The 19,775-nt window shown below is 41.4% G+C and overlaps 1 protein-coding gene across 3 annotated transcripts in view; it reads right to left on the minus strand.

Annotated features, from left to right (window-relative positions):
* The window catches only part of PDE1C (phosphodiesterase 1C), a 263,538-nt gene extending 244,117 nt beyond the window's left edge, over nt 1-19,421 (minus strand). For 2 of the 3 annotated variants that reach the window (XM_087947859.1, XM_087947861.1), the window contains exon 1: nt 19,062-19,421. In XM_087947859.1, coding sequence (XP_087803985.1) covers nt 19,062-19,374 — 313 coding nt within the window. In that variant the 5' untranslated portion in view covers nt 19,375-19,421. The remainder of the gene's footprint in view (nt 1-19,061) is intronic. The other variant, XM_087947860.1, reaches the window with a different exon arrangement.
* Between the last annotated feature and the right edge of the window lie 354 nt (nt 19,422-19,775).

Below are 19,775 nucleotides of genomic sequence, written 5' to 3' on the forward strand. Positions count from 1 at the left end.
TGGAAGATGGGAATCACATCAGCTCTTTTCCAGTCCTCTGGTAGTTCCCTGGTGCTCCAGGATTTTTGAAAGATATGGTGCAGTGGTTCTGAGATGACCTCTGCCAGCTCCATTAAAACTCTGGCATGTTATCCATCAGGCCCTGGTGATTTGTGTTCATCAAGATCAGACAGGTGTTCTCTAACTATTTTTTGCTTATTTTAATTTTTATTTCTGGTCTGTCTTTTACAGTTATGTTTTTGGTGGGTTGAGCTATAGTTTCTTTTTTCAGGAAGACCAATGCAAAGAATGAGTTAAACAGTTCTGCTTTCTCTCTGTTGCCTGTTACTTGCCATCTTCTCTATTTAGCGGACAGGCTGTTTCCTTGATTTTTTTCTTGTTAGAAAGAAACTTTTTTTTTATTATCTTTGACTTTTCTTGCAAGTCTTTGTTTGTTCTGATCCTTTGCTTTCCTGACTTGGTCTTTGCAGATTCTGGCTATCTGCTGATATTCTGCCTTAGTTGTATGTCCCTTTGTCCATTTTTTGTACTTGTCCTTTTTTTCTTTCAAATTGCCAGAGAGATCTTAGAGCAGCCATGCTGGTTTCTTCTTGGATTTCTTGTTTTTCTTTCTCAGTGGTATTGTGCTGGTCTGGGCTTCTATGATGGTACTTTTCAGAGTTTCCCAACATTCTTGAGTTGTTTTCCCCTTTAAGATTTTCAGCCATGGAATCTTTCCCAAGTTCTCTCTGAGTTTATTAAAATCAGCTCTTTTAAAATCCAAGACTCTGGTATTATTATGTTATGTTACTTATGTTTGTGTTATGTTGAATTCTAGTATGACATGGTCACTCTCACCCAAGGTTCCCGCAGTTTCTTCTTCTCTGTTTGTAAGAATTAAGTCCAGTATGGCTGTCCATCCTATCTTTTGGACAACAAAGTTCCATCCTACCTTTTGGACAACAAAGTTGTCAGCTAGGTTGGTTAGGAACTTATTTGATTTCTCACTTGGTGCAGAATTAGTTTTCCAATTGATATCAGGATAATTGAAGTCCCCATTATTATTGTTGTATGTTTCCTGCATATGTTTGTTAGTTGGTTGGCAAAAAGGACATCTATATTTTTTGCTTGATTGGGTGGCCTATAATATATACCTATGGCCATGTCATTCTTTTTTTCTTTTATACTGACCCATATGCATTCTAGGAGGTTTTTATCTTTGGTTTCATGCATTTCTGTAGCAATACAGTGGTCCTTTACATACAATGCAACTCCACCACCTTTTTATGGGCTCTGGTTTTTTTGAACAATGTGTACCCTTCTACCAGTATGTTCCAATCATGGGTTTCATCCCACCAAGTTTCTGTTATTCCAACTATATCATATCTACTTTCATGTATTCGTAGTTCGAGTTCACCCTGTTTGTTCCCAAGACTTTGTGCATTTGTATATAGGCACTTGAGATCTTTATGTCTGATGGCGTGTTTACTGTCTATGTAACTTGTGTTGTGCCCACCTGCCCCTACTTTCTTGCCACCTGTTTGATTAATGCACATGGTATGGCATTCACTATTAAATGCTTGGTTTTGGTTGACAGCAAGGTTGATAATCTTACCTGCACAAACATCTATGTTACATGCACTGATATCCTTATTAATTTTTGGTTTCTGGGGACATAAATGTTCTGTATCCATTAATTCTCTGTCCAAGCTGTTCAGTTTAAATATTTATCCAGAAAATCTGTGAATTTAATGCCAAGTAACTCAGTCCCTTTCTTTGATGGATGCAAACCATCTCTTTTGTACAGTTTTTCATTGGACCAGCTGCAGACATCATGACTAATAAAACCAAAGCCTTCCCTTTTACATCACTCTTTTAGCCACATATTAAACTCCACTACATGCTGGCCTTTCCCTTTTTGTTCCTTGTATACTGGTAGAACCTCTGAAAAGATAATCCTACAGCCCATATTACTAAGTTTATACCCCAAGTTCTGGAAGTCTTTCTGCATAGAAAGTGCATCCTTTTGGGACAGATCATTTGTACCAAGATGTATAATAGCATCAACATCACAGTCCTTACTGGCATTCTTGACTATCTTAAGAATATGCCTCTTGTCTCTGCTGGCAGTAGCACCTGGCAGACACCTGACCTCTTTCAAAACTTCCATATCCTTTCCTAAATTTACATCCCTTACAATTGAGTCCCTAACCAGAAGGTGGCTTCTCTTTTGGGATACCTTGCTCTTCTTGTGTGACTGATGCGTAATACCTGATTCACACTTTCCCCTTTCCAAAGTAAGTTCTTCTTCTCAGACCATGATCCCCAGCTTGTTTGAGTTATCATTATTACAATAACCTTGACCTGTCACTTTAGTATTCCTATTAAGGGCAGCAAGGGCACTGTATCTGTTATGCTGGGACACAGTAAAAGCTTTGTGTTTATGGTCCACAGCTCTCACCCTGCCAGATTCCATGGTTGTCCATACTGCCCTTTTCCTGTAGGATTTTTGTGGTAGTGGGGGCTGGTAGCACAGCAGCTCAATAGACTGGTATGGCTGGATTGGGCACCTAATTTCTCCTGGAAGAGCACAGATTAAAGATTCTAGATAAGTAATCTGTCCATGTAGACTATTAATTTGTTTACAAAGAGGATAGTATGCAAATTTGAAAAGAGTACTGCGAAAGACAAAACAACTATTACACTGAACTAAGATGGTCATTTGGAAATAAAATAAATCACAACCTCAAGCACACTAACCCTGAATGTATTATTGCTATTTTTGGTTTACAGTTATATGATTGGCATGCAGTTAGGCATGAGGGCTGCTAACTTTCTTCTTTGTATTCATTCTGCCTCCATCATAAACAGCTAGCAGCTCCTCCCACCAGCCTCTGGGAAGTTGAAATGCAATGGATGCAATTCAAACTACCTTTCTCCTTTGTACTCACTCTCTGCCTCCCTCACAAACAGCCAGCAGCTCCTCCCACCAGCCGCTGGGAAGTTGGAAATGAGGAGTTTCCTACTTGAGGAGTGGGTTGGACTCCAAGATCTCTTTCAACTCTGTTATTCTGTTATTGTTGAGGATGCTTTCATTCAAATTCCTGCATCTCTACAATCAAATTTAGTGGTAATAATCTATAGCAGCAGTTCCCAACCTTTCTGACTTGGTAGCCAGGTGGAGGGAGAGGAAATAGTTCTCTGTGACTGGCAGGGAGGTACATGCAAACCTGAGTGACCATCAAGAGTGCAAGGGGAGCTTTGTGCACACATACCCACTCCCCCACCCCATGCATGACCTGGTTCCAAGCAGGCCACAGCCCAAGGTGGGTCGCAGCCTGGGAGTTGGGGACCCTTGATCTATAGGGTTTGTGGTGGCAATGGCCTCGAAGAGCCTGAAAGTCTAATTTCTCCAAACAAAAATTCAGAGTTTTGCTAGTCCACACTATATAAACATATCTAATTCAAACATGCACCATCTGTATATTTTTTAAAAATAAATGCCTGCCATACTGGAAAGATAGAGAACACAGAGAAATGTTCTCTAGCAAATATATCATTATCAAGTTTCCCTCTTCATCATTAGTGACTAAATAAAACATATTTGTAGTTGTTCTAAATACCATTTCCTTTCAAAACCCCATGTTGTTCAATTAAAAGTACACTTTTACCTTCATTACCTTCGTTGATCAGCATGAAAGATTTCTTTTTTCTTTTTTAATTCCCAGTATCCCAGATGTGATTATTCCAATTTGTTACAACAGCCAATAGTGACAGGTAGCTATGAGAGCTATATGATTATTTTCTTCACTCTGGCCTTAGCTGCCAAATCAAAGTAATTCTTAAGCATGATTCTATTTCTCTTTTTGAATCCTCTTGTAATAAAAATATACCTGAAATACTCAATACACATACATGCATGCATGTATGTAATAAAAAATTAAAAGCCTTTCAGAGAAAAGTCAGATGTGAACCTATTGAAAAACAGGAGCTTGCCCTACCTTGGCTTTTCTTTCAACTCAGGAAAACATAATTGTAATTAAGACTAAGACTCACTTAGTAAGTAATCTAACTTGTCTTTGAGGCCTGTGATTATTTTATGATAATTATTTTAAAGTATTATTTAATTGCAGAAAGTTTGATAAAGTTGTCGTATTTATTCAGCATTAATCCATCTGAACAAAGATTTTGAGCAGAAGAGCCAAAAAGGTACAGTAATTCCCTGGAGTAAAACATCATTTGACAGTCTAGTCCAATCACTGGGTTGAAGAATTCTTTAAAATATAATCAATAAAAATGTATTCCTTCCAAGTTATTGTTTCTGTATTGTTTCTTCTGGTTTGGTAACCATGCTGTGACCATTGTCTATACCTGCTATTTTCTTATGAAGAGGAACATTAAATTAATATATTCTCCCTTACTAATTCTCCATTCTATTATTTCTAGCATCAATTCACTGATGATAATGAAAATGAAAATGAAAATACATTGTACTCAGACCAAATATCATCAATAAATATCCTACAGCACAGATGGACAGAAAATTGATTTAACTGGTAGATTGCTAGGCAATTTATAGTTCGTCCAGAAGTTTTCAAAGATTAAACATCTGTTAAGATGCAGCCCTATCTTAACTAAATGGATTAATTGTTATGGATTTCCTTTTTGATAGTCTATTCACTTTAATCATTAATGTGTATATTTCATAAGCTGTGCACATCTTTCCCCATATATAAATTCTCAAGATCCCAATTTAGAAATAATGTCTCATGATAGTTTAAAATAAACTCAGCTTACTAATGTATTTCCTTTGTAATAAATAGAATGATGCTCTTTCAGTCTGTGAATTGGAAAACATTCATTGAACCTATACTACAATACCTACAGCATTTGCCCTATTTAATCTATTTAATCAGGTGCATATTCAACGTCTCCCAAATATTCAACTATTCACATGGCTAAATATAATAATCCTAGTGTCAGCTTTAAAATTCAGCTGCCACATTTTTTTTCCTTTTAGAGAGTTGAAAAGTTCAAGGTTATTCTGTATGTCATATTAAGTAATTCCAGTGGCAGTTAATTGGTGCTCGTGATTTATGAAGTGTAGAAATGGGAGGAGAGAAGGTGGATTCTGTGTAAGGCGTGAAAATAATTTCACTTGGGAAATTACCTTTGACATGCCAGATCTGTTTCTAATAAATTCAACCTTGGAGAGAGATGTCTTGGAGTGATTGATATCATGGATACTTTCTGGATGCCTTACATTAATTTCCCAAGTCTACATTTTTTTTAAAAAAAGGGCTTGGCTGATACTTGGAGTTCTTTTTCCTGAGATGGAGAATTATCAACAACCAGCCGAAGTTGGAGGTATGCAGGGGGGAGAGTATGAGGGCCCTCCCTCCGGAACATTAATTGAATCTGCAAGCTTTTGTTTGGAGGAGATGATGGATGCTTCCAGAATGACAGTAGAGGAAAGAGGTTTGGGAGCTATATCGAAGTGTTTCAACTCAAGAAATTGTTATAACCCAGAGGTAACCCAGCTGGTTGAAGAGAAATCTTCCTTGAGCCCCAGGCAGATTGCTATTCTGTCTGATTGGAGGGAGGAGACTATACAGATGCCAGAAGGATGTATCAACTGACAGAGGTATGTTGCAGCCTTTGAGGCAATCCCCTCATTTTCCAGAGGGAATTTTGCCCCCTGCAGAGAGTATCCCTCCAGGGTGGAGATTTTATCCAGGCCAGGGATAGATTCAATGCCAATGACAGCCAGCACTAACCCAGCCCTGGTCTGAAGGAGGGTTGCTGAGACAAGAGACAGCACCCACTTCCCCTCCACCCGACCAGGGAACCAGACCACACCCATCTTCCTCCTGGCAACCACAAATGCAGCCCCAACCGGCAGTGAGGCCACAGGAACCCCTATTCCAGAGAGGCACCACCCAGCCAGGATACAGGGGGCCTATTTAGCCTACGTATGCCACCAGGCCGGTTTCTTTCATTCCAGTACAACCTGCAGGGGCCTGGCCTGTGCCACCTCCGCAACCATGACCCAGGCTGGACCAAATACCCTTTAAGGCTGTATTCGATGGCCGCCATGAACATTTCAATTACTTCCTCACTTGAATCCAATCTCATATAGAACAATTTGGAGATCAATACGCTACAGAGTCCAATTTGATTATGGTCATAACAAATGGGATGAATGAAGGGGATGCTTCAGACTGGGTGGCCCAACTACACAATGAACAAGCCCCCGAATTACGTGATGTAAATGGATTTATTCAATTATTAAGACTCAGATTTGAAAATCCAGACAGGGTAGCAGAGAATGAAGAGAAGTTAATGGAAATGAGGTAAGGCAAGTGACCCTTGTCAGAATTTATTTGGGACTTTAAAAGGGTCACAAGCCACCTCATGGATTGGCCTGAAAGAATGACTTTACACTATTTTAAAAAGACCATTGATCCAGAAGTAAAGAAGGCCTGTGAAATTGGGGGAATCCCAGAGACCTTACAATTGTGGTATGTTGCACCCCTCAGCTTAGATCGCAGCATCAACCCACACAGGAAACCCCTTCCAGCAGCCCTGCCTAAGAGAATTGTGGCTAGGAGACTGCCGACCAGATCAACCGAAACTGCTCATACCCAACCTACCAGGGTGCTGAAATATTACCCATGTGGCCAAGCCAGCCACAGAGCAACAGACTGTCTGGCCCCTGCTCCTGTACCACAAGCTCCACAGTCGAAGTCTAATCCAGCTGTTAGGGGTCGGAAGAATCAAGAAAGACCTCCAGCCAGGGGCAGGTTTACCAAACACAGCTGGGAAAGCCCCCTCAGCACAGATGGGAGCAACAGACCACCAGACCGCCACCACATCCTCGAGAACCCGACCTGTGAAGACAACCCAATGGTGAGTGATCCCATCATACCTTTTACAGTCAAGGTCAAATTAGTGTTACCAAAAATGGGGGAGGCGGGGGAGTTAGAAGCTGTCATTGATACTGGGTGTTCTAGATGTCTTATCGGACCCCCCATCGTTGAACAATTGGGCATAAAGGCTAACCTGCTAAAATGCCCAATCAGATTTGAGCAAGTGGATGGAACCTTAATTGGGGGGGCAGCCACTCAGATGACTGAATTAATCAAGATGGAATTAGGGCCCCATCGCGAACTCATACATTTCATAGTGGCCCCCAAGATGTCAGAATCAATCATACTGGGACTTGCTTGGCTAGACAAATGGGCCCTGACGATCAAATGGGAGGATGGATTCAGAAAAATCCTCATTGGACCAGGCCCATTGCCCCCTCTTTCACCCACTACAAAGCCACCAGTCAGCTTGAACCCAGAGCCTGAGCCAGCATCCATGGCATCCCACCTTCTCCCAGATAACCCCCAGGTACTCGACCAATACAAAGACTTGGCTGAAGCATTCAGTGAAGAAGACTGTAATGTCTTACCTCCCCATCGAACCACTGATTGTGCCATAGAATTAGAGTCTGGGGAGAAATTACCAAAACCAAAGATGTATTCTATGATGCCTGCTGAAATGACTGAATTAAGGAAATACATCGACAGCAATTTGGAACGAGGTTTTATTGAGCCTGCCAAATCAAGACTAGCTGCCTCCGTGTTGTCCAAGAAGAAAGATGGTGGGTTGAGATTGTGTGTTGATTTTAGAGGCATGAACGTCAAAATGCATCAAAAACATGTACCCTCTCCCCCTTATGAAGGACTTATTGAACCACCTATCAAAGGGCAAGATATTCACCAAGCTAGATCTCAGGGAAGCTTACTACCGGGTCCGCATCAAAGAAGAAGATGAGTGGAAAACTGCTTTTAACTGCCCTCTGGGTAGCTTCCAATTCAAAGTCATGCCTCTCGGACTTTAGGGGGCTCCTGCAGTGTTTATGCAGCTCATCAATGAGGTGCTACACCTGCACCTTTACCAGGGGGGTCCTCGTGTAACTGGGTGACATCCTTATCTTCAGTGAAACCATGGAAGAACATATTCAATTGGTCTGACAAGTTCTAGAAAAACTTCTAGCCGCCAAATTATATGTGAAACTCTCAAAATGTGAATTCCACAAAGAGTCATTGGACTACTTAGGCTACTGAATATCCAACCTGGGGATTGAAATGGACTCCGGAAAGGTGAAAGCGGTGCTGGACTGGCAACCCCCGAGAATCCGAAAACAACTTCAAAGTTTCTTGGGGTTTGCCAACCTCTATAGACAATTCATACCATCCTTTGCTGAAGTTGCCCTTCTGTTGATGGATCCATTAAAAACAGGCCCATCGCCCACAAAACCAAAGCCAAGTTAACCCCTGGCTTGGACTATGGACTGTTAGAAAGCTTTTGAGGCCTTAAAATCCTTTTTCGCAGCTGAGCCCATCCGCCAGCACCCAGATGCAACCAAGCCTTTTATTATCCAAATGGATGCAAGTGATGTAGCAGTGGCAGCTGTTTTGCTGCAAAAGGACTCTCAAGGCCGACATCATGCCTTGCACTTATGTGTCTAAAAAGCTGACAGACACAGAGCGAAGGTGGGCGGTCTGGGAGAAAGAATTATTCGCTGTACAATGGGCTTTGTTGACTTGGATGCATTTTCTAGAAGGGGCGCCAGAGGCCTTTGAGGTATGGACTGATCATAAGAACCTCGAGGCTCTAAAGACCCCTAGGAGATTATCGCCCAAACAAGTCCGTTGGGCCTAATATTTCAAGTGTTTCAACTTTAACATTAAATATATCCCCGGAAGGAAAAACTTACTGGCGGATGCTCTGTCCAGAAAACCTCAGTTTGACAGCTACCAAGAGGAAATAGTACAAGCCTTAATTTCAGAAGCTCAATCAGCAGGCCAAATGACCACTCGAGCCAAACCCAACTGCAACCCCAAACACCTGGAAGATAAGCTGACTACAGAATTGAAAACAGCCCTATTGACCGACCCTTGGTTCCTGGACCATCAAAACGAGTTGACAATGAATGATGGACTAGCTTGGAAAGGGACTAAGCTTTATGTAACTGCAACCCTAAGACTACTGGTACTAAAGCATAGCCACAACTCCCTGCTGGGAAGACAGTTCTGGTGGCCAAAAATGAAACCTGATGTTGAGGACTATGTAAAAAGTTGCTCAATTTGTGCCACAACGAAACACAGAACTGGAAAAACCTCTGGCCTCCTGCAACAAGTTGCTGAACCAACCCAACCTTGGGAAGAGATCGCAATGGACTTTATTGTTGAATTACCTAAGAGTGAAGGGAATACAATCATTTGGACTATAATTGACTTATTCTCTAAACAGGCCCATTTTATAGCCTGTAAAGGACTTCCATCTGCGAAAAAACTTGCAAAGCTATTCATGAAACATATCTATAGACTACCATATCTATAGATTTACTGCAAAATTTTTGAGGAAATTTCTGAAATCCATTGGTTCATCTCAAGGGTTATCCTCAGCTTTCCATCCTGCTTGTAACGGAGCAGTGGAGAGGGCTAACGCCATGATTGAACAATATATTAGATGCTATGTAGATTATCAACAAGAAAATTGGGCTGAGTTATTACCTTTTGCAGAGGTTGCTTACAATAATGCAGTACATAGCAGCACGGGATTAACTCCTTTCCAAATCAACACTGGAATGGATTTTGTCCTGATGCCAGAGTTACCGAGACACCCTCCGTCATCCATGTCCCTAACAGAATGGATGAACTCATTAAAGGATGGGAAGATACAAAAAAAGCTTTGACCGAAGCTGCAAAAAATTATAAAAAACAGGCGGATAAACATAGATCCCTTAAACCGCCTTTTAAAGTAGGGGATAAAGTATATTTGTCGACCAAGTATCTTAGGTTGAAACTGCCCAGTAAGAAGCTGGGTCCAAAATTCTTGGGTCCGTTCCCAATTTCAAAGATAATCAATCCGGTCACTGTCTAATTAAGTCTTCCTCGAATATTGGGGAAAATTCATCCAGTATTCCATTGTAGTTTACTAAAGCCAGCTACTACATCAATGATAAGACCATCGCCAATCACTCCCCCTAAACCGTTAATGGTACAGGAGGAAGCACATTATGAAATTCAAAAAATTCTCGATTCTAGATTACACCGTGGCTGATTGCAATATTTGGTCTAATGGAAAGGATACCCTCTCTCAGATGCTAGTTGGGTAAAGAGTTGGGATGTTCATGCTGATCAATTCGTTAACCAATTCCATGAGGATTTTCCCCACAAACCAAAGGGTCCTCGTGGGAGGGGAGAGTGGGTTAAGGAAAATGTGTTAACCCCTGTATCTGTTCCTTTCTTTTAGGAGGAGGAGTTTTCAAGGGGGGACGCCTGTCAGCTTTAAAATTCAGCTGCCACATTTTTTCCTTTAAGAGAGTTGAAAAGTTCAAGGTTATTCTGTATGTCATATTAAGTAATACCAGTGGCAGTTAATTGGTGCTCGTGATTTATGAAGTGTAGAAGTGGGAGGAGAGAAGGGAGGAGAGAAGGTGGATTCTATGTAAGGTGCGAAAATAATTTCACTTGGGAAATTACCTTTGACATGCCAGATCTGTTTCTAATAAATTCAACCTTGGAGAGAGATGTCTCGGAGTGATTGATATCATGGATACTTTCTGGATGCCTTACACCTAGCATGAAAATTGGGAGATGAGTTCCTATATCTTGAGGACTTCAAATTAGAAAAGGTGGGGTAATTCAAATAAAGATCAGTTATGTACTGTCTCTGCGCAGGTAGTCCTTGAATTACAACAATAATTGGAACTGGAATTTCCAACACTAAGTGATGTGATTGTAAAGCATAACATCATGTGACCACACCACTTTTAGTTATGACAATCCTGCCTGGCAGTCCCTTTGCTGTCATTAAGTGAGAATCAGATGAGTGATTAAGTGAAGAACTCATAGGACTATAGCTTACAATTTCCTGCTGGTTTCCAAACAACAAAATCAATGGGAAAGCCAGCAGGAAGTTACAGCTCACAAGCAGATGGTGGGAAGTACCACATCAAGCAAGTAAATACTACAAAGTGCAGTAGGCACATGTATGGTGATATGAGCAGTCAGGTGCTATGGGCGGCTATGACTGCAAGTAGACACACAAGTGAATGTTAAAGGTGCACACAAGTGCAGGTCAATACCACAGATTCCCCCGACCACTGAAGAAAAAATAGAGAAAAATTGATAGCAGCAGCACTTGTTTGAATGACTTGCAATCTCCTGCCAGTTCCCTATTAACATTACTTGTGGAAAGTCAGAAGGGAAAGTTGCAAATGATAATCATGTGATCACAGGATGCTGCAACTATCATAATTGTGAGCAGTTGCAATTATCTAATCATAGAGACACTGCAAAGTTTACATCATTAAAGACAGTTGTTAATCTCCTATAGGAGGAGGAATAGAATTTGGGAGTGGAGTTAAAAGAGGGATCAGCCTAGAATCCTGTTAGAGTTTGCAGCAGAAACTCAAATCCAGAAAGCACACACAGATGACTGATTCAGCAGGATTCATTAACTTCTTTATATAACCAGGGGTAGGATTCTACCAGTTCTGACCAGTTCTATAGAACCCCTTGTTAAGTTTCTAAGCAGTTTGGAGAACTGGTAGTTAGAAGAAATCTCCTTTTGTTTTTTTCCACCCTTATTACATTCTAGGCAGTATGCCTAGACTTACTGTCTCCAAAGGAGTTTTTCTTTTCTTGATATTTTCTTAAAGGGGAAGGGTTGTTTTAAGCTTTTTACACTGATATTGGGAGGAAATACTCCCCTGGAAATACTTCTTCTTGGCTAACTAGAAAGATTGACATTCAAATGTGAGTTTACATACCCCTTCTGAGTTTTGGTCTAAACTGGTTTTTGGTGAAGTTTAATTCTGTGCTTGATGACATTTAATCCTGTGTTTATTGATGGGATAATTTTCCCTATTCAGCTTTGTTTGGAAGGAAAAAGATTAATCTCTGTTCCTGAAAAGAAACTGGGTTGAGAAATCTGGTTAGTTCCTATTTGTTCTGGTAATTGGTTTAACAAGGAACAGCTACTGTTGTGATTTAATTATTTGTAATGTGTTTGATTTTTTTCCTGCCTCATGGTTTCTTTTTCTATCTGGGGAGGGGTTTTTCCTTCACTGCTTTAGTGGTATCTGGTACCTTTTGGGGTGTACTTCCAAGAGGCAGGGTGCAAGCTTGGCACTGATATTTTTACTGCCTTTCTGAGGGGCATGTGATCTTTCCTTAAATCTGGATGATTTCCTTAGGATATCTTGTGAGGTGAGTGAAACCAGCTGGTGTCTTTAAGTGGTGCAAATGGATCTAAGGATTGCTTCTCCTGGGTGTGGAAGTCATATTAAAATGTAAATGATGAAAAACATTTGGAATTGGGCCACATGAGTGGCTGACCAGAATGAGTATTCATGTAGCTCAACTTGCATGAGCAGCAGAGCAGTGGGCAATCATGCACATGCGCGCTGGACCACCACTTGTGTAAGTTGAGCTGTGCCATATGTGCCAGCCCACCACTCATGCAAGGGCTGTGTATGTGCATGCAGGTGTGTGCCATTCACAATCCAATTCCCCTCTCTCCCCTCCCCCAGCTGAGCTGCTAAGCTGCAAAGGATGGGGACTGCAGAGCTGGGAAAACAGAACCAATAAGAAGTATAATAACTAAGTTCTAAACAGACCAATACAAAATACTTCTCTTGATTATCCTCTCTAGTGGCAGAGGAGACTGAAAGCCTCCAAAAGTAAATACTTTGCCTCTCTGAATCCCATTCAATACATTAGTACTAGACTTGAGGAATGCCTACATATTTATAAGCTAACACAAATCATTATTAGGAATGTTGTGTCTATTTATTTTAATTAGACCACATGACAGAAATAAACCAAGAGGAGGGAGACAGGCAAAGGAGAAAAATTATTAGCCCCTGCTTAGTATCTCTTCTACTCTTATAACTCATATGTCTTGTTCTTTACATTAATTATATTCCCTTCCTGAAATATGCATATCAGTTAACCAGTAAGCAGACCCTTATACATACTCAAAAAAAGAATTCACTAAATCCTGAAATATTTCTCTTTTCTGACTAGTGTTTGTTTTGTTATTGAAGACTATTGCTATTGAAATTTAATCTGTAATTGAAAGAAGCATTTTGGGGAATTTGAAAAGAGATTATACTACCCACAAAGACCAAATCCAAGTAAGTGATCTCACAATTTCTATTTTTTTAATAGAGAAACTAGAAGCTGGCTAGAATTTGCTGTCTCATCTCCAGTCACCACCACACAGTGCCTTTCCTTCTCATTCAGGAACATCTAGTTCACCATGAAGTCTCACCAGAAGCCATTATATAGGTAGTCCTTGACTTACAACAGTTCATTTAGTGACCGTTCAAAGTTACAATGGCACTGAAAAAAGTTACTTATGACCATTGCAGTGTCTTCAGTGGTCACACGATCAAAATTCAGACACTTGGCAACTGACTCATATTTATGATGGTTGTAGCATTCTGGGGTTATGTGATCACCTTTTTCTTCTGACAATTTAGTAATTTAAAAACTGCAGTGATTCACTTAACAACTGTGGCAAGAAAGGTCATAAAATGGGGCAAAACTCACTTAGCAATTGTCTCACTTAGCAACATAAATTTGGGGCTGAATTGTAGTCATAAGTCTAGGACAACCTGTGGCTCAATTGTGGTCATAAATGTAGGACTACCTGACTACTTTATTTCTCATAGTGCAAAAAGTCATTTAACAGATTTTCTCATGTCCTCTAGCTTAGAACCCACTTAACCCAAGATTTTCAAGTATAATAACTCCCAATTTAGAGGCAACCTTTGTCTTCTATTTTGTAGGTTTCCTGTTCATGGATGCAGCCAAAGGTGGGCTGCAGCTGGTTTGCATTGTTAAAATTCTGTGCAGTTTGGTGAACTGGAAAACCCCACCACTGGCTGACCCTGCACCATCCCCTAGGTCCTGCCATGCCCCTGCACACTCCCTGTGCCCCCTGCGATCCCCAACCCCCCTGGGGTTGCCATTCAGGGTGGGGAAGCTGCAGGGGCATGACTGGAAACCACGCTGATCATCTGGGAGGCAATGAATGAACCTGCAGCGCCGATCAACTGGAAGGCTGCCACCCCCTTGCAGTCCAAAAGAGTCCATGTGACCACCAGTTTTTAAAAAGTTCAGTCAGACCTTCCAACTTCGCAAGATCTTTTTTTCCCTGAGAAGTTAGAAGGTCTGACTGAACTTTTTTTAAACTTGAAGTCACATGGTCTTCTTTTGTTGCCCTGCAAGCAGGAGAACAGAGCTGGAATGCAAGTTAATCAGGGAATGGGATGGGGTGGGAGTGAGGATTTTGCATTATCAGTGGTCTGAGATGGGATGGAAGTGAGGATTTTGCAGTATCATTGATCTGGGATGGGATGGAAGTGAGGATTTTGCATTATGATTGCTTGTAACTAAGTAAGGACCAATGAAAGAGGAATGGTAAAATCCCTATCTACAGATTCAGTGTTTTTTAATCTTGGCAAGTTTAAGATGGCAAACTTCATGCTGCCTTGGGAATTCTGGAATTTAAATCCATACACCTTAAAATTGCCAAAGTTGAGATGCATGGGTCTACACTACAGCTTGGGATTTTCCATTCCTGTTTTATTTAGACTTTGATGCAATTAAATAAATCAGTTGTAGTTTCCCTAACAAATAGAGATTAAAGCAATATGAACCTGTTCTGACCTAAACCTGGTTCCAAGAGAGCAAACACAAGACAAAGGCAGCAGTATAATCTTTTTATGTTTCAGCTAAGAATTCTGTTTCTTCACAGATAAAAGGCTGCTTCCAACTAATTAGTTCCGACAAGAAAGAACCTTGCCAAGTTTTTGCAAGTCTGCCAAAACACAACAGATAAGAAATAGTTTACAATATAAGAGTCTTCAAATACCAACTGTAATGTCCATGAGACTGAATTCAAAATGTCTTTGCCTTCTGCAAAGAAGGTTAGTTTCACAGCTGGCTTTTATCTTCTTGAAGGAGGGGCCATTACCTTGCAGCCTTACTCCCGAGTCGCCTGTGCTGTTGTAATTGCTGTTTCCTATGAGCAATCCTGCGTGCACGTGCAGTTGGCACAGGCTCCTTGGGAACCTCCTCATCATTGTTGCCAGCCCCCACAATCTCTCAAGGCAGCAATCCACTCCCTAATGGTCCTGGCTCCTCATCTGAGTCCTCGCTCTCCTCAGCCATCCGCACCTGCTGCCGGCTAACCACAACAGAACCATTACTGGACTTTTTGTGAAAAACTGAAATAAAAGTTGATCTGGGCTTTGATGATTAGATATGAGATTATGGAAATAATGTAGACTAATGTTAATCTTAGAGTAAGAGTTTGATATATTTTTACTTATATTTGTACCAAAGAAAGTTGGAAGTCATTCTTTTTTTGTTTTCTCCTTTTCCTCTTTTTTCTTTCTTTCTTTCTTTCACTTTCACTCTTTTTCTTTCCTGAACCTATTCCTTTTTTCAAATCTGTTTTTTATTCGTTTATCCCTTAGCTTTGTTTTTTTTTTTTTTTTGATGTTTGAAGGATCAAATACTCAGCCATTATAATTCTACATTCATTATTTATAGAAATCATATCAAGATTTAGAATGAAATCCACTGGGAGCCATCTCAGATAAGGCAGGCTCTCTTTAACTAAAAAGGTGTTTATCGATTGAAGAGAATATGTGTAGCTGTTCTGACCCAAGCCTCGTTCAAAACAAACAAACACCAAACAGAGATAAAAGCAAAATCTTTTTAATGGTTCTCTGTGAATTCTGTTCATTCACAGTAAAACGCTATTACAAAACTAATTGTCCCAGATAAGAACAAGCCCTGCCAAGATTGTGCAAGGCTGCCAAAAACACTAGATTAAATTGCAAGGAAATAATCAAAACCAAAAGTCTCCAAACACAAACCAGGATAGTCCGAACTTCCACAAGACGTGAAGTGCAAGAACTTCTTTGCTTCCTGCAAAGAATCCCACCTCTGAGGGCTGGCTTTTATCCCTTAAGGGAGGGGCCATCACCATGCAGTCTTACTCCCAAGTCGCCCGTGCTGCTGCAGCTGCTCTTTCCTTCAAACAGCCCTGCATGAACGCACACTGGGCACAGGCTCCTTGGGGTCTCTGCATCACTGCTGCCAGCCTCCACAAGCCCTGAAGGCAGCACTCCACTCTCTGATTGTCCTGGCCCTTTCCCTGCATCACACGCAGGCCCCTCATCCGAGTCCTCGCTCTCCAAGACCTCAACCACCCACACCTGCTACCGGCGAACCACAACACTAGCTCAGGTTAAATTGTGGGGTCCTTGGTGCTCTCTGAGCTTGATGGTTTTCTTGCAGATGTTTCATTACCAAACTAGGTAACATGATCAGTACTAGAAGGGAGTGGAGTTTGCTCTTATTTTCATATACTAGTGGATTCCCTGTCAGTGTTGATGAATTGCTTCACAAACAATGTTTTGATTGGTGCCAGGTCTCTACAGCCTCAGGCAGAGAAGGTCTATTCTCTGCACCCCTCCCTCAAATGTTCTTTAAAATACAGAGTTTTCCAGCATTCCTTTAGGATCCTCCAAAATGCAAACTGTGGTTATTCATCCTAAAACGAATTCTCTTTACCTGGATCTTCAAAATTTGCTGTTTGCTGGGAAGATGTGTAGCTAAAAGTCAGTCTAGATTTAACGTACATCTGACTTTGGGGATACTTCTTCATAACCAAACAAAAGTGTATTTTCTGTGCAGTTCACACCCCTTGCTCACTGAATCTGGATTTCACAAAGTAAAACTCACATTTTGTAATTAACCCCTGTGCCCTGTTTTGCCTGGCAGAGTGCTGCAGGAGACTGAGTGTTGTCACACACCCTGGCCACACCCTTGGCCATGCCCACCCAGCCAGTCATTAGGGCAGTGAACTGGTTGTTAAAATTTTTGAAGCCCACCACTGGATGCAGCCCTTTCATTTTTTCAAAGGCTAACTGAGAGGCAGTTTTCCAGCCATGCAGGAGTTAAAAATTACATAAGGGACAAAGATTATTGAACTCTATGATCAATAGCAACTAGAGGTTGCCTACTTAAAGCTTTTCCTAATCTTTCTAGACTAAATATTAGTAGATCACAGAAAAGTGGTACAGCTTTTTTCTGGGTTAACCTAATGGGTAAAAGTTCTGCAGTATACAATATTCTTGTACTGTCAAAACCTAGATTGCTATGTACATCCTTCACTTTCTATTAGTAATCACTTCCTAACTGACTTTCTTGTGATCTCAACCAAGCCATGACAGCAGTTTGTGCTGTCTGCATGATTCTTCCTTTGGAAGCAAATTACCAACTGATAATGACATGAAAATTCTACATACCATATTTTTCGGTGTATAAGATGTACTCCCCCCCAAAGTGGGTGGAAATGTCTGTAGCATCTTATATAGAGAATGTTGCTGAAACCCGCCCACCCGCCGGCCCCATCCTTCAGCCTCTGCCTCCCAGCAATTTGCCTCCTTGCAGCAAACAGCAAAGAATCTGGTCAGCTTCAGCACAGCCTGATTACCACAAGCAGCAGATCAAAGTCAGTTTGATCTGCTTCCTGATGATCAGCTGTTATAGGCTGCATGGATCGCCATCGCTTATTGCTACCTCTGTGCACCCCATTTTTGGCCTCTGCATCCCATTTTCAGTCTCCGCATGCCTCATTTTTGGCCTCCACATTTCCCATTTTTGGTCTGTTCTGATCTCCGCTGCCTAGAGCAGGCTGAAAATGGGGTGTGCCAAAAATGGGGCACTCAGAGGGCAAAAATGGGATTCAGAGGCCGAAAATGGTGTGTGTGGAGGCAGCCATAGGTGATGGCAATCCCTGCAGCCTGAAACAGCTGATCATCAGGAGGCCAATCCAACTGACAATCAGTTGCTTGTGCTAATCAGGCTGTGCTGAAGCTGACTAGGCTCTTTGCTGTTCGCTGCAAGGAGGCAAATTGCTGGGAGGCAGATTTTTTTTTTCCTCCCCAAAAGCTTATACTTTGGAGGGTCTTATAGTCTGAAAAATACAGTAATAGAAATAACTTTAATCTCAGTAGACGAAAATTAAGTACACCTGGAAAACAAAAGGGATCTGATTTTGAAATTGCAATTTAAAATATCAGTTCATTCTAAGTTATGGAGGAAAAATGAATCTAATAGGAGGATGTGGAAGTGAACAGCTTTTGAGTTGTTTGATTGTGAAAGAAAGGGAGTGCATGCTTAATGGAAGCCTTGTTGGGAACAGAAGATAGCAGGCTAAGCCTTCACTTGTGCTATTCTGTTTATTTACTCTACAAAACACCCTATACAATAAGGAATCTATGTAAACATATATGTTTGCAGATTGTCTACTTTGTAAATCCCAGGAGTGCCAAGCATCCTGATGACATGCAACTTGCAATAATAGAGAAGGCTTTTCAGTCTGGAGCTTTGAGATCATTACAGACGTAGATAGTCTAATACAGCTGGTCCCCATCAGGGTGAGAGATGATATACAAAATGCTAGAAAACTTTATTTGGCAATGAATAGGGTTGAAAACACCTAAACTGAACTTAATTCACAACTTAAATCTGACTTAATTCTATCACACCAATGTAAGCAACTCTGAGGTTATATGAAAACCAAATTTCAGTAAAGAAGAATTTGTCATCTTTGAAATCCAAATACCAAAGTGAATTTCAACTGATACTGTTGGTTATGTCATCATGCTTAAGGGAGATGAAAAGTTGCACCATCCAGAGCTTTTTACTCATTTAGTACTCTTGAAAATAGACCAGCCTTCTCCTATGTTGCATCTTGATAATATACAGTAATTCACACTCGCTTAGATAGGGTCAGATCACTTCAAAGAAAGTTTTACCTGCTGCAATAGGACATATTGGAAGCCGGAAGCCGATCAGGGAAATGAAATCAAGTGAACAATACGAGAAAGAGAAGCATCTCAAAGTCTATGTTTTTCTTATCCCTTCCATGATTATACTTGTTGATATGAATGTATATGATTATATACACAAATACAAGATTATACTCACAGGCGCTACGATTACGGCGGGGAGGAGGCAAGACTAGCCCAGGGGCTCTTTCTTCCGTTTCCGAATACTTCAGCACGTCGGACAGCTCCCGGATCACTTCTGCCGCGGCTGGGGCAAGCCTGCTGCTCCCTTCCCAGGCGCCGGGAACAGGTGGGAGCTTACGGACTTCTACAGTTGCCGCTGTCGTCTCTTTGGTCGGGCTTTTAAAGGTTCGCGGCTTTCTGGAGGTGACCCGTGGAGGAGCTGCCGGCTCCGAGGTCAGCTGCACTACTGTGTTGCGCGACCGGGTGAGCGCTGAGGTGACTGAACCCATTGCCGTGCGGGGAGATCTGGCTCCGTCAGAGAACTTTGCTTGGAGCCAGATCAAGCACCTCGTCCGCCCTCACTCTGGAGCTCCGCCTTTTCCCGCCCTTGCCAGGCTCTGGGAACTCAACTTTCTCTGTTTCAAACGGCAACTTCAGGCCCCCGCGCTCTCTTTTTTCATGCTGATTCGCTCCTTCTGACTCTCGGACACAAACGATATAAAGTGAGCATCATCCTGGAGTTTGCCACCTCACCATTGGTGACAGATAAAAGGAGGCTCTCAAAGCCTGTTGTCACTTAGCTCTTTCTGTTCTTGTATTTACTACTCATATGGAACAGCAGTAAACATCTTCTTTTCACTGTCTTGCTATATTGTGAAAAGGGAAATCCAGAGAATCAGGAAATAGATTC

This window comes from Notechis scutatus, chromosome Z (genome assembly GCF_049901735.1).
Source record: "Notechis scutatus isolate UNSWTSFEM ecotype Mainland chromosome Z, rNotScu1.2, whole genome shotgun sequence".
Classification (NCBI taxonomy): domain Eukaryota; kingdom Metazoa; phylum Chordata; class Lepidosauria; order Squamata; family Elapidae; genus Notechis; species Notechis scutatus.